We start from the raw sequence: 14,169 nt of genomic DNA, 5'->3' as shown, positions 1-14,169 counted from the left end.
TTCTTCTTGTGGAACATGGCCGTTTGTTTTATATTATCTGTACGAACGACTCATTTCAGTAGCAGCGTATGACACCATCATGGATGGTCTCTCTGTCTTGTAGCATGAGTTGATGGCTGAGGAGACCTTGGACTATTATGAGGATACACTCTCAGGTTTGACAGAAAATCTGTCACAATGAATAGCGGATCACTAAGAATCATCTACGATGCGCCTGTAATTCCTGCCGTTTGTATCTGCAGTCTTGCCTGCTGACCGTACAGCAGCGAGTGACCCCCACGCCTTCAGAGACCCCACTCAAGATCTGGTAATGGGTGTGAATCCCCAAAAATCTACACTGGGGCTGTAGAACTTTTCATGTGAGACGTGCGTCTTTATCGATGCTCCAGGCTGATGGTGTCGGACGGTTGATCCATGTTGTCGAAGAGGCGGCTAGATTGACAGATATTTGCACAGGTATCACTTTATGATGACTTATGAGGGTACTTTTGATATATTTCATGCTTGTTCATTTGCATTGTGGGTCCAGATGAACTGGGGGACGCCACTGGAGGCTCCGGGGCGACGGATCCTTGTCACCCCAGTGAAACGGCAGAGGAACTGGTGAGTTACATCACGCTGAGCTGATGGACATGCATCTGTAGGGGCTTTTGTGTTGTTTTTATTTTGCCTGAAATCATTCGTCTTTATCTCGTGTGACGTTGGGTCCTAGATTCGGGATGAGTCGCTGCTTCCTTGTGGTGAGTCGTTTTACACACCACACAATAGGCTGGACAGAAATCAATACTTAAGCTACTCTTTGATTACGTCTTTAGAATTGTCCACTATTCTGTCTTCTTGTGTTCATGTCCAGAACGACTGGGATATAATCATCTTATTCCTTCAACAGAATTGTCGACCTACTTTTACTGTATATATTTTTCCACTCATCAAAAGCATTTGATGTTTTCGCGTCGCGTTCCTCTTATTTGCAGCCGCGCCACGCGACACTGAGCCGCAGACGCGCACAGAGCCCGATCCAGATTTGGTAACAACAATCGATCAATACGTTTAGAAAATGATAGATCAAAGGCGTCTCATCACTGATGGGCGGATGCCTTTTGTTGCTTTCCAGATTAACATGGTTGAAGAGGTGACCACTCTCATCAGACAGATCAGCCTGACAGACGACAGTAATGGTATCGGATATCGTGATGTTGCAGCGACGCAGTGGAATTTATACAATTATAAAAAATAACAAGATCCACTCTCTAATGCCGCAATCTTGCATTTGAAAGTAACGGTTCATAAATCCACAGTTTGACAGCTGAAACAGATTCGATTGATGCCTCATTGTTGTTTCACCCAGACTCGCAGCGATCTGAAGCGGAGGACAGCGACCAGCCGGTGAGCGCCGCCTCCTCTCAAAACGAGGTAAAGGAAGGCTGCTGCGTCCTCGTGAGGTTCAGGTTCATCCTCATGCATGTCCGTGTGGTAGCTGCAATTAGCAGCGTTGTGTTACAAGGTCTAATTTGTGTTCCTCATCGACACGCAACTAGACTGTGGAGGCAGACATGCCACTTTATTAGGGGATTAAAATGCAAATCCATTTCTGGCTGTTTCGTGTTTTTGTTTATTTGGTTTCCTTGTGAAAACAATGCTACTATTAAAATGAAAGACCGTTCATTTTGTTTTGATGTCTTCTAGGGTTCTGGTGACGGCGAACTTCAGGACGAGCTACTTTCTGCGGATGATTTTGATTTTGGTACGTGATAATATTAATGATTTTTCAGAATATAAACGATCAGGGAGTTGCTGCCTTCCGTTTCCTGGTTCCTCTCCAGCACGGATCATAATCTAATCTAATACTGTGTTTCTCTGCTCTGTTGTTTGATGTGCAGTCTGTGCGGCGAAGACCGAACCCAATAACAAAACAAAGAACTTTCTCTCTCTCGTTTCAGAGGCCCAGCTGACAAATATAACTCATCTCACGCTGAAGATCATCAATTGGCCTGCAGATTCTCTGCCAGATGTGCAGCAGGATGAGGAGTAAACGCATCGTCTCCTTCGTCAGGCGCCTCAAGCCGAAATTTACCAGCTACAGATGGTTTAAGTTACAACGAATGCTTCAAGTTTTCTTCTGTAGTTTCAATGGCAGTCTTTGTTTTATGTGCTGACAATTGGCCCAATGTCTGATTTCATTGTTCTTATTGGGGTAAAAAAAAAACCCATCTGGTTTAAAGTGCCTTAGTTCAGCAACAGTTTGTACTGTTGAGTTCTCCAGTGTTCATTGTACCGTTTCACTTGAAGCACTGTTTGTGCCGAGGATACATTTACGTTGACAAATAAAGATTACACACTTCAAGATAAGAGTCGAGGTTTCCTCGTTTTTAGCGTCTCAGTTGTGTTGTTTTATTAATAATATTAAAATGCTATAACCTGTAGAAATCACTCTACAAAAAGACATTTTCAGTCTCCTAAAGAAATATAGAAAATAACCTGGAGTTTGTCAGAATGTTAACCTGTTTGACACAAACATGTTTCCACAAGTGTTTATTGGATCATTATGGGCTGTTCCTGAGCTGGTTACAAAAACAGCAGAAAATGCGTTGGCTATACAAACCGTTTGCTTCAGTTGTATATAAATGGCAGATATTTCAGACTGGTAGTGTTTAAGGACGAACAGTACGACAGGTAAGGCACATGAAATCTTCACGCAGCATTTGAGTCTTTGTATTCTTTCATGATTTGATTTATGCAGGATCCTCTCCTGAATCGGTACACAAACATTTAATTTACCATCCCAGCTAGTAACCAGCTGAAATACATTTTACCCATTTTTTTTTTAAAATAACCTTTCTGTGCCTCCTCGCACAGTCACACTGCAATCATAGTGAAGCTTTCAGCATTTGACATAACTCCAAATACACCTCACTGAGAATGATTAAAATACTTTAAATTAAGAAGTTGGGAGGTAATAATGATTTAACAAAGAAAAGAACACGTCCACTGAGTGTTTCGCATTCAGAGAAAAATCTGTGCTGCTGGTGAGGTAGAGTCCGGCGGGGGGGAGGGGGGGTCCTCAGCTGATGGCCAGAAGGTTCTTGGCATTCCCTGCAGTACACGCCGGCAGATCAGATGGAGGACTGAATCATCGTGACATTAGTTCCCTCAATCAGGTTTTCATCATGCCCATCAATCAGCGGGTCCCACTGATCAAAGCTCTTCTCTAAACCTGCAAAACAAAATTAAAGATGGCTGTTGTTGGTTGAACTGCAGCAGAACACACAGAAGACATGACGGTGCGAGCCTTCAGTTCTCTCACCGAGATGGCGCTGAAGAAAAGCTAGCGATGCTTTGTTGGAGAGGTCTATGGCGATCTCGGGGTCGAGCTCTCCTTTCAGCTTCAACAGCTTCCCGATCCAGTTTCCCGTCAGGAAGGTGAAGTCCGGGAAACTCTGGTGGACTGTGCCTCTGATGACGGGAAGCGTGTCAAAGGTAGCCGTTTAACCGATGCAACAACCACCACCAACGGAATCAAATTTAGTTTCAGGTTAAAAGAGAACATAGTGTGTCATTTTAAATGCTGAAACTAACAGCCGCTTGTTCAGAGTTATTGAAAAGATACATTTTATGTCATCTGGGGGAAAAATTAAAATGCGTCCGTTTATACCTGATGGTGATCATCTTCCTCTGTATGGCGGCCGAGTCCAGCTTCTTTATTCGGACAATATTCCCTGCCCACTGGAACTTTTCTGAGTTGATGAAGAAGAGCGGCTGTTTGACCTGAGGGAAGATGCTGTTGTCCAAGGGGAACATCCAGGCATCCAGAGCAACGCCGCACCTGATGAGAAAAATAATTGACGTCTTGTATCGTATTCTTTAAAGACACGGCGGCCCGGCGATAAATGGAGGTCGTTCAAATACACGTACTTGAATGCGACTTCTTTGCAGAGAACCTCAATCACCGTCGCTCCTCCGAAGGAATGACCCATGACTGCTATCCTACACAGATCCATGGAGTTCTGTCAGCCGGTAAGGAACAATGATTACATTATAATTCCGCACACTGGGGATGAGACTCGACGTGACAACAAGACACACAACAAAAACAAAAATTGCCTCTGTGTATCCGATTCATTTTATTCTTTTCCAAAGCGGTGGCCCGTGTTCTTATAAAGGATTTTGTCAGAGCAACAGAAGGAAAAGGAAGTTGCACTGTGGTGCGTTATCTACTGTAACCCCCCCCCCCCCCCCGAACACAAAAAAAAGAACGCATGTTCCCTCTGACATGTTCATTCTTGTACAACCACTGGTCTGTTAGGAAGACGCTTCCTGTCTTATTGTGAAAGGACGAAACAACGGAACATCTACAAAAACCAGAACACAAAATGTAACAAAATAGTACCTTCAAGGTCGTCCAGTCGAACTGTGTTCGTAAAACGTTTTGCACGGGTGTCCCCGAGTTGATTTGAGTGAGTTTCTCCAGAGCCAGAATGCACTCGTCTGCTCTCTGCTTCACCTGGGAATGAAAGCAGAGTCACAAACAGCAGAGGGTGGCTTCAAGGCGGCCACAATTCACCATGAAGACCGATGGCAGTATAATAAAGAGCAGTTTATACACAATCATTCCTGCAACGCTGAAACATCCATCCTGGGCTGAGATCACATCCTGCCATTCACTCTGCTACAGATCTTCCTTATCAGGTAAAAAGGTCAGAGAAGAAACGAGAATGTGATTTGACTCATGCAGCTTGTTGGGTTTGTGTGTATAAAGGTCACATGTTGCGCAATCCTGCCGAGCCCACGCATGTACAAGAGGAATGACTGTATCAATGACTCCATTACGTTGAGTAACGCAGGCCCGGTTTTACATCCCATCGCACACGACAAGTGCTCACCTGTTTGTTTCTGAGGGGGAATTCACTCTCTCCGTGCCGCAGGGGTCTGTAGTAGATCCACTCCTTCACCAAGTCGTCCGGGGATGAATCGGATGTTTTAGGCACTTTCGTATTCGCCTTCTCCGACTCCGTCTTCTCACGAAAATAATACGTAGCCGAGGACGACTCGTCTCTGCACAGTGAAGAAACACACCGTCAGGGTGACTTCAATAGGAAGGGAATATTGGGAGTTTTAGCATGAACATCCTGCTTCAAGAGAACCACAATAATTGACAGTTTCAAGGTTTCAGATCATTAATAATAATAATAACTAATAATAAAAACTTTTATTGCAGCTCTGCACGAGGTCAAAATCTGACTTCTTCCCGACAGGGAATAAGCAATCTAATCTGGCGGCGTGACAAACGCACCACTTGCTGAGTGGCTGGACTGAACCTCAGGCCACCAGACAGACACGTGGAACATGTTAACCATGTCACAACTCCAGCACGTGCTTCAGCTCTAGCTTTAGGCTACGGTCAGCGGAGCAAGCCCCTCGGATCACAAGTGGCAGCGCTGTGGGCATTATGCTCATCTCCATATGGTCCCCTTGTCTCTGCGCTCAAAAGAAATGTGATGACCTGGTTTGTGCTATTGATGCACAGAAAAACAGGCGGCCGCTTGCAGAGCAGGCCTGACCTCGAGTATTGTTTGCTTGGCTCGTGTTTAAACAGCATTTCCTCCAATGGGTTTCACTTTTCTAGTTTGTATACAGAATACGAAGACAATCTACGCATTGGTTAGACATGCCTTTTATAAAACATCTTTTTTTTTTTTGCTGACCTGTGTTCCACGGAAGCAACAACGAAGCCGTGAGAGGCCAATTCTGCACACACAGCTGAATATAAGGTCCTGGGGAGACACCAGGGAGATGCAGCATTTACAGCGGCCGCTATGTGAGCAGAACCTCTCCCTCAGAAAGTGCAATGGGGAAATAGATTGGGTTTACCTAAATGCTCCAAGGCCGTGGGAAAACACAACGACCGGACATTTTTCTTTTGCCTGAAATGGAGCATCCAAGTAGGCTGGAATCTTACAGGACCCTGAAATGGAAAAATAGAAGCTCCGTAAAGCAGAATTCCAAGTCGGTATAGTTTGAAACATTTCATTGCCGCTGATTTGCAGCCATTTCTAGAGTGTGAAGATTAGAAATCAGAAAGGGAACCTGTAATCATTGTGGACAAGACAGAGTTATTCTTACTTGGCTGTGCAGTGAAGTGAAAGTGCTTATTAAGTTCTCTCAATTACAATGCAGCACAGCTTTGACGACAATAAAGAAATGTGTGGCGCAAGTTAAAAAAATAAAAGCATTGACTACAAATGTCACCGCTGCTGTAGGATTCTGAGGATAGAAAATAACACATTATATATTATATACGTATATATATATATGATATACGGGCTGGTCTTTTGAGGAGCAACAAACTAGTTCCCACAGAAAGCATGTAAAATAAAACAGAAGTGTGATTCTGCCTGTCCCGGAGAGGCTACCTGAAACAGCGTTCACCCGAGACAAAATAAAATCTGCACATTCTGAATAACAAATTACCAAAGAGATGATTGAAAATCCTTTCACTGAAAGCCCTGTTGATTTTCATAAAGTCCGCCAGACCGTTGAAATATTCCCGAGACGGGATCCATCCCGGTTTCTCTGCTTTATCAGTCTGTCGACAAGGATAGTAAAGCCGGAAGAAGCTGCCCTGCAGAAGAGACCAAAGCAATCACACACACACACACACACACACACACAAAAAAAAACTTCTTTCATGTTTACCATTCATTGGCTTAATGTTGAGGAATATATAAATCATACTTTTACAGTGTGGTCCATCATGAAGTCAGTGCATCCCACAGGATGGGGGCCCTTGGCTGGGGGGATCCCGAGATGATTACAGTTGGTTTGTCCCATGGCGGTGTCTCTACTCTGCTCTGTCAAAGTAAAGAGAGACATTTCATTTGACGAGTCATGACGATGCTCGGGGACAAGGGTGGTGGAGACTAGCGTGACTCGACAAAATCAGCTGCCGAAATGTTTCAACAAGAGAATAATAAAACTACTCATTTCACTACAGCCAAACGGAAACAGCGCGCAGATGTGCCCCGAACTTTTAACGAAAGGAAAACATTTGTACGTCGTAGTTTGTCGCCTTACCTGTCTTTAGCCGCTTGTAAATCCTCCTGCTTAAAAGTTGTATAAATCCCCCTCCATGGCAAATCATCGACCCCCGCGGTGGCAAAATGAAGCGAACCCAGGTATGTAATAGTAAGCTAGTAGCCGCAAATAGAACTACAAAAAAACAAGGTTTACATAAATGACGAGTCTATGTAACTGCATCGATGTCGTAACATTTCCAAAGTGACACATTTTCGAGATTTGACAGCGCTGAGTCAATTTGGGAGTGGCTGACAGGTTGTTATGTTACAGTTAGCTTAGCCAGTAGCCACTACTAGCATGGGAGGGGCTAAAGCCAGAGAAAGCGCTGGGACGTCACGTGATCCCTCCCCAGCTACATGACAACTCATCTAAAACTCAGTGCATACTATCATAAAATTAATGATTAACCACCGTGATCATACATATTACTATCATAATTATAGGGAACGTTTATTTAGAAGAAGTCTTGTTGCAACCAGCGATCTGGATGGAACTAGCTCTGTGACGTTCCTTGTCACGTGCGTTTATTTACAAGTATCAACATTTTAATTTATATTAAATATACATATTTCTTTCCATGCTATTCATAAAGATGCTGTTGGGTCTTTTTGTTTACTGTTTGGTGCTTTTCTTTCGTGTTATAAACTTAACTTCAAAGTTAAAAGCACCCTCCACGTCCATAGAGGGCAGTAGAGGACGGAAGCGATGGTAACACTACCAGCGGTGTTCCGTAAACACTGAAGGACAATGTTATTGAAACCGACCACACGGAACTAAGTTATCCTCCATCACTAGTTTTGAAAATGAAACTGGTGAGTAAATTGACTGCATACGTGCTGCAGCCAGAGCCAGTTTAACATTTGTAATGGATTCTCGTTCATTGTATCTTACCAATATGTACAGAGATGCTAGTTGAGCTAGCCTTCGTCTTTGCTAACGTTAACTAGCAAATAGCTATTTTTTTTGGTAATCTATTTAAAATAAACGTTCAGTATAAAATTGGTCAAATTACTGTTGGTAAATAGTTTTGTCGCGGAACTCTACACGCGTTATTAGAGTCCCGTCATCTCTTGTCTTCGTCTCACGCTCATAAGTCCTCATGACAAGCCTGTCTTCTGTTTCAGTATTGCCTCTCTGGGCATCCTACCCTTCCTTGCAATGTCCTCAAGTTCAAATCCACCACCATCATGCTGGACTGCGGATTGGACACCACTTCTGTCCTCAACTTCCTGCCCCTTCCTCTCGTGCACAGGTGAGAGCCAAAGACGAGAATGTCACCTTCCTCTCATGTTTTGCACTCTAGTGCTTTTGGAAGCAAAAAAATATTCAACTTCACAATATATCAGGAATAGGGACAAAATGTACAATGTGCCAGTTGTTTACAATAAATGCAATATTAAACAACCTGCTTCTGTGTTTGTTTAGCCCAAGACTCTCCAAGTTGCTGGGCTGGTTCTCGAAGGATGGAACGGTAAACTTGGAAAAGGTACGGACTTGATCCCTACACCTTTTTAAGACGCGTATGATCATGTGTTATTACTGTTTTGTGAGTCCACCTGAAGTTGTTTCTCTCTAAATATAAATTAATTTCAAACTCATCGTTGTAAAGTAAACATCTCTTTCTTTCCAGGAGCTGAAGGAATGTGCAGGAAGAGTGTTTGTGGATTCACAGCCAGAGTTCTGCCTGCCTGAGGTAAATTCATAAAACGGCAGCCACACAAGCGTATTTAGCTATTTTTTTTAAATCTTAGAATATGACTACTAAACATATTTTCTAAATATTTTCCACATTGTATTGAACACAGAGGGAACTGCTGGATCTGTCTACCATTGACGTCATCCTGATCTCTAACTACCACTGTATGATGGCCCTGCCCTACATCACGGAACACACTGGCTTCACTGGGACGGTGTATGCAACAGAACCCACCCTGCAGATTGGCAGGTAAGAAAATACGGGGCAGGAAATATTCCTCATATGGTTTTTAGATTAAATTAAATGCTGCTTTTTGTCACATTTGACAAAAAGCAAAATCTAAACAATTATTATAATGAAATAATGACATTTTGTGCTTTCAAGATTGAAGAATAATTTGTCAGAAAGGGCAGATGACCAACAGACTAGGGTTACAGATGTAGTTAGATATTTATATAGAAAAACTAATTGATTATTGTGTTTGTTGCCCACAGACTGCTGATGGAGGAACTGGTGAACTTCATGGAGAGAGTTCCTAAAACCCAGTCTGCCACCTGCTGGAAAAACAAGGAAATACAAAGGTAGGAAGACGTGAGAAAATCTGTGATTCACTAATTGATAGTTTGCATCTAGAAAATTTAAACTCACACAAAGTCAGCTTTGTAAATATCTGCTCATTCTGAATTTGATGCCAGCAATGCTTCTCAAAAGTCAGGAGAGAGGTGACAAAAACTGGGGAAAGGTTGTGGCATGCTTAACAGCACATGGCTGGATTATTAGGCAACGATAAGGAGATGTTCACCGCAAACCATTGTTTAATGTACGTAACTACGAGAACGCAGGATGTTTGTAGCGGATTGCATTCTGTTTTATTTATCGTTGACAGTAGTAGAATAAGAAATGTATGTTTGTGTATCTGTTTAAAAGTATCACATTTTAATCTGGTGTACTATTTCTTTTCTAAATGTGACACGATAACCACAATCGTATCTCGGCTTTTTTCCTTCAACTTTTTTCACTGCTTTTCTGTTGATCTTTTCTTTTTTTACTTTTGTTTTCATGAAAACATTTTTTTTACTGAAATCTTTAATTATTTTAGGCTCCTCCCGGGGCCGCTGAAGGATGCTGTCGATGTCTGGACGTGGAAGCGATGCTACAGCATGCAGGAGATCAACTCCGCCCTCAGCAAAGTGCAACTTGTGGGTTACTCACAGAAAGTGGTAAGAACCTCTTTCCTAAGACACGGACTCTGCAGAGACGCACGGACACCGACTCTGAGACTGTCTGACGTTACGCTGTCGGTGAAGGGTTAACGATCGTTCTCTTGCTGCTCTCTGCAGGAGCTGTTTGGTGCTGTTCAGGTCTCCCCCTTGAGCTCTGGTTACTCACTGGGCAGCTCTAACTGGATCATCCAGTCCCATCATGAGAAAGTCTCCTATGTCTCCGGTTCATCCCTCCTAACCACACATCCACAGGTCGGCCAATCACGCCCTCGAATGCTCCCCGAACTGAACCGCTTTAAACACCTGCTCAAACCGCTCTTCTTGCATTCTGTTAGCCGATGGATCAAAGCTCGCTTAAGAACAGCGATGTTCTGATTCTGACCGGCCTCACCCAGATGCCCACTGCCAACCCAGACGGCATGCTGGGAGAGTTCTGCAACAACCTTGGTGAGCTGTTTGTGGATGCTGACATAATTTGTATCATTATTGTCGTAAACGTTAAGCCTATGTAAGTAAACACTTTTTTATACATGCTTTAGGCTTTAGGTGATTGGTGAATCTTTTAGAACTTCATTGATTGGTTGGTATTGTTTGTGCCTGTAGCCATGACGATTCGCGCCGGAGGCAACGTGCTAGTCCCGTGTTACTCCTCGGGGGTCATATATGATCTCCTGGAGTGTCTGTACCAGTTCATTGAGAGCGCCAACCTCGGGACGACGCCGTTCTACTTCATCTCACCTGTCGCCAACAGCTCGCTGGAGTTCTCTCAGATCTTTGCTGAGTGGTGAGAAACGCAAGCGAATCATCTCATTTTAGAAATCCATTTAAAGGTCTAGCAGCAGGAAAGGTGTTTGACCCTGACGCAGTGTTTCATATCGTGTAGCGATGCTTGTTCTCAGCGACCTTTTTAACTCTTCTGTGCGATAATTTTGGGAGGATCTGATTATTTGTCTTCGCTTTTGCTTCAGGCTTTGCCACAACAAGCAATCAAAGGTGTATCTTCCCGAGCCTCCGTTCCCTCACGCAGAGGTGAGTCCTGCTGCTGCTGCACGTCCTGCATGGACGTTTGGGTATATGGCAGCACATCCTCATCACCTTCTGACAAATATTAACTGCCGTGACCCTGAAACGGTTTTTGAAGCTACTGTAAATGAAGTTCTGTACCAGTACAAGACGGTAATAATCGCTTTAAATGCTGCGAATAGACTCTGAATTGTCAGTGTCGCGTTAAATCAGCATGACTTTGATGTGTGTTAATTTAACAACTACATCCAGCAAGTAAATATTCATCTGTGTTTTATGTTGATCAGCCTTTTCCATGGAGACAGTATTTAACGCCAGTGAAAACTCTTAAACTCCAAATTAGTTTAAAATGTGGAGCACTTATCAGGATAATCGTTTATTAATAAATAAACAACTCAAATAAGAACATCTGGCTTCAGTTTCCTTTTCCTGCTCCATCGTTTCAGCTGATCCAGACCAACAAGCTGAAGCACTACCCCAGCATCCACGGAGACTTCAGCAGCGAGTTCCGCCAGCCGTGCGTGGTGTTCACCGGTCACCCGTCGCTGCGCTTCGGTGACGTGGTTCACTTCATGGAGTTGTGGGGCAAATCGAGCCTCAACACCATCATCTTCACTGGTGCGTGCCGCCGTATGGAAGTGTCCCACGACAGGTGCGAATGCGAAGAACAAAATGTTTCTGAAGACCGTGCGATGTCGCCGTCTTTCCACCAGAGCCGGACTTTTCCTACCTGGATGCTTTGGCTCCCTACCAGCCGCTCGCTATGAAGTGCGTTTACTGTCCCATTGACACGCGGCTCAACTTCCACCAGGTGTCAAAATTGCTCAAGGAGGTCCAGGTACGATCGATGACGATGATTGCCGTCCGTAAATATGACAAATGTTCCGTTCGCGTCGATTGTAGGCTGCAAATAAATGAACCAGCCGACAGGAGCTGAGTTTATGAATGGAATCCTCTTCATTTAAGAAGATTTGAATAGCTGGCCAATAGACTGGAAACCACTCGGCACTGGGAGCGCAATAATCAGTAGCAGTTGTGTTGTTTTAAAAGCTAAAAGGCAGAGTCACAAAGACCGTGATGGGATCATTTATTATTCAGAGCAGAGGAGGAGAGGATGCTCAACGGAGGTTTAAATGGAAGTCATTCAATGACTAGTTCCTGTATGACGCATACATTTTAATAATGATCAAATTAAGCTCAGTAAAAGCTGCATGGCTAGAATATGTGAGTCACTTCATTTCATAGCAGCTAATCCTTTTCCTCCTGAGAATCAAAGAATCAGTCGGATCGGTCGCTCCATGAAATAAACGTTATTATGGCCGCTGCTTCCCACAGGCGTTTGTTTACCAGTTGTTTTGTTTTCGCCTCCCGCAGCCCGTCCACGTTGTGTGTCCGGAGCAGTACGCCCAGCCGCCGCTGACCCAGTCCCACCGCTCCGATCTGATGCTGGAGCTGCAGCCCCCTCCCATGCCCTACAGACGCTGCTCCGTCCTCAACCTGCCCTTCAGGCGCCGCTACGAACGCGTCTACATACTGCCCGAGGTGAGCGGCGTCTGAGCAGCAGCAGCAGCAGCAGCAGCAGCTCACACACCTTAAACTCCCGTGTGTGTGTGAATATATTCTTCAACTTGATCGGTTCAAAGAAGCAGATTCAGATCAAATAAAAGATCAAATCAGGCCCTTTGAAAGCAGATGGTGAGGGCATACCTAATGAAAAAAAATACACTGCTCCTGTTTGGGTAGGAAACAGTGAGGTATGGAGGGGGGGGGGGGGGGGGGCTGGAGGAAAGCATCATGAAAATACTCCACAGGTGGTATAAAGTCTGAACTTTCTACCCCCAGCTGGCCAACTCCCTGGTGCCCTCTGAGATTAAACCCGGCATCTCCCTCGCAACAGTGTCTGCAGTCCTGCACTCCAGGGACAACAAACACACCCTGCAGGTGAGTGTGTGACCATTTCTTGTGGCATGTGAAGTTGTGGACACTGTTCGCTCCCCTTTGAGTTGAAGTGAACTTTTTCGTCTCCCGTGTTTGGCAGTCGGTACCAAAGCCACCTCCAGCGCCCCCCAGCAAGAAGAGGAAGCGGGTGATAGAGGAGCCTCCAGCGATGCTGGCCCCCAAACCCCTCCTGAGCGGAGCGGTGCCTCTTGAAGCCTTCCTGGCGACGCTGCATAAGGTGACAAGCCGTCGCAGACAGTCGACGCAGAAAAACAGCGCATATAAACCTGTGTGCATCCCCCCCCCCCTTGCAGCATGGTATTACAGAGGTGAAGGTGGAGGAGACGGCAGACGGACACATCCTTCACCTGCAGGAGGAGGACGCGCTGATTCAGCTGGAGGAGGACGGGACACACATCGTCTGTGATAGCGAGCCGTTGCGCACAACGCTGCGCGACCTGGTGCTCCGCTTCCTGCAGAAACTCTGACCGGAAGCCCTTTGTCTCCTGATTGGTAGATTGTTTTTTTAAACAGTATTTCTATTACTGGGCTGTGGACAGCAACGGAGAGGATATGACTGTCTGCACCTTAATCTTATTTAACATCGCAACACTTGGGCAGTTTTTTTTTGCTATAAAATCCAGTTATATTTTGTAATAAAAGATTTTTCAAAAGTGTTCCAAGATTTTCTCCGTCTACATTGCAGCCTCTTCCGTCAGATACACTAATATAGTAAAACTTCATCAGTCATGAGCTTCAGGGTTCCAGAGGAAGTGAAAGGAATTAAACAGGAAATGTGCATCATTTGCATTTCAAATTACGATTCACTTTTAAATTAGATGGCAGCTCAGTTTCCTCATGAAACTAATTTTCTTCTTACTGAACTGTCTGGCTGCACTTCTCTAAACAAACCCGTAATGGAGCCTGGTTTGCCTCTCTCTGGTAGGTCGGCAGGTGTCGCTTGAGTCCGGATGAACTTGAGCAAGAAGAAAATCACGAGTCTGATGCAGGCGCGTCTTTATGATCCGTGTGGACCGCGTCCACATACCTTGCCTTCCTACAGAAAAATCTAAATCTGATTAAAATGTCTAGGGTAATCCTGTGAAATGGCTTAAATGTCATTTGCAAGGCCATGTTTATCAAACTGATCACATTGTCCAGCAGATATAAAAATCGGCATTGACAAAATTCTGTACAGTTGCCCTTCAAAGGAAG

The 14,169-nt window shown here is 44.5% G+C and overlaps 2 protein-coding genes and 2 long non-coding RNA genes across 4 annotated transcripts; 3 read left to right on the top strand and 1 right to left on the bottom strand.

Moving 5' to 3' along the window:
• The first annotated feature begins 256 nt into the window (after nt 1-256).
• Nucleotides 257-603, top strand: LOC137909031 (uncharacterized). Its single transcript, XR_011105988.1, has 3 exons — nt 257-307; nt 390-456; nt 530-603. It is a non-coding gene; the product is annotated as an uncharacterized lncRNA (long non-coding RNA).
• A 379-nt stretch (nt 604-982) lies between these two features.
• On the top strand, nt 983-1,414 carry LOC137909054 (uncharacterized). The gene is made up of 3 exons (XR_011105989.1): nt 983-1,027; nt 1,115-1,178; nt 1,349-1,414. It is a non-coding gene; the product is annotated as an uncharacterized lncRNA (long non-coding RNA).
• Nucleotides 1,415-2,516: 1,102 nt separating this feature from the next.
• On the bottom strand, nt 2,517-7,334 carry pla2g7 (phospholipase A2, group VII (platelet-activating factor acetylhydrolase, plasma)). The gene is made up of 11 exons (XM_068753686.1): nt 7,072-7,334; nt 6,733-6,848; nt 6,469-6,619; nt 5,869-5,962; nt 5,703-5,771; nt 4,881-5,052; nt 4,388-4,501; nt 3,913-4,004; nt 3,653-3,823; nt 3,305-3,453; nt 2,517-3,214 (listed from the first exon to the last, which is right to left on the bottom strand). Exons 1-11 carry the CDS (start codon nt 7,136-7,138, stop codon nt 3,114-3,116), a joined length of 1,296 nt encoding a protein of 431 aa, XP_068609787.1. The 5' UTR covers nt 7,139-7,334; the 3' UTR covers nt 2,517-3,113.
• A 537-nt stretch (nt 7,335-7,871) lies between these two features.
• ints9 (integrator complex subunit 9) lies at nt 7,872-13,592 on the top strand. The gene is made up of 17 exons (XM_068753830.1): nt 7,872-7,886; nt 8,199-8,326; nt 8,500-8,560; nt 8,705-8,767; nt 8,880-9,019; nt 9,265-9,351; nt 9,870-9,990; nt 10,111-10,245; nt 10,329-10,440; nt 10,597-10,777; nt 10,962-11,022; nt 11,463-11,634; nt 11,730-11,854; nt 12,391-12,558; nt 12,859-12,957; nt 13,055-13,192; nt 13,269-13,592. The coding sequence occupies exons 1-17, from the start codon at nt 7,878-7,880 to the stop codon at nt 13,440-13,442; spliced, it is 1,974 nt and encodes a 657-aa protein (XP_068609931.1). The 5' UTR covers nt 7,872-7,877; the 3' UTR covers nt 13,443-13,592.
• Nucleotides 13,593-14,169: the final 577 nt, after the last annotated feature.

Source organism: Brachionichthys hirsutus, chromosome 20 (genome assembly GCF_040956055.1).
Source record: "Brachionichthys hirsutus isolate HB-005 chromosome 20, CSIRO-AGI_Bhir_v1, whole genome shotgun sequence".
Lineage (NCBI taxonomy): Eukaryota > Metazoa > Chordata > Actinopteri > Lophiiformes > Brachionichthyidae > Brachionichthys > Brachionichthys hirsutus.
This window is presented reverse-complemented; position numbering and strand designations above follow the sequence as displayed.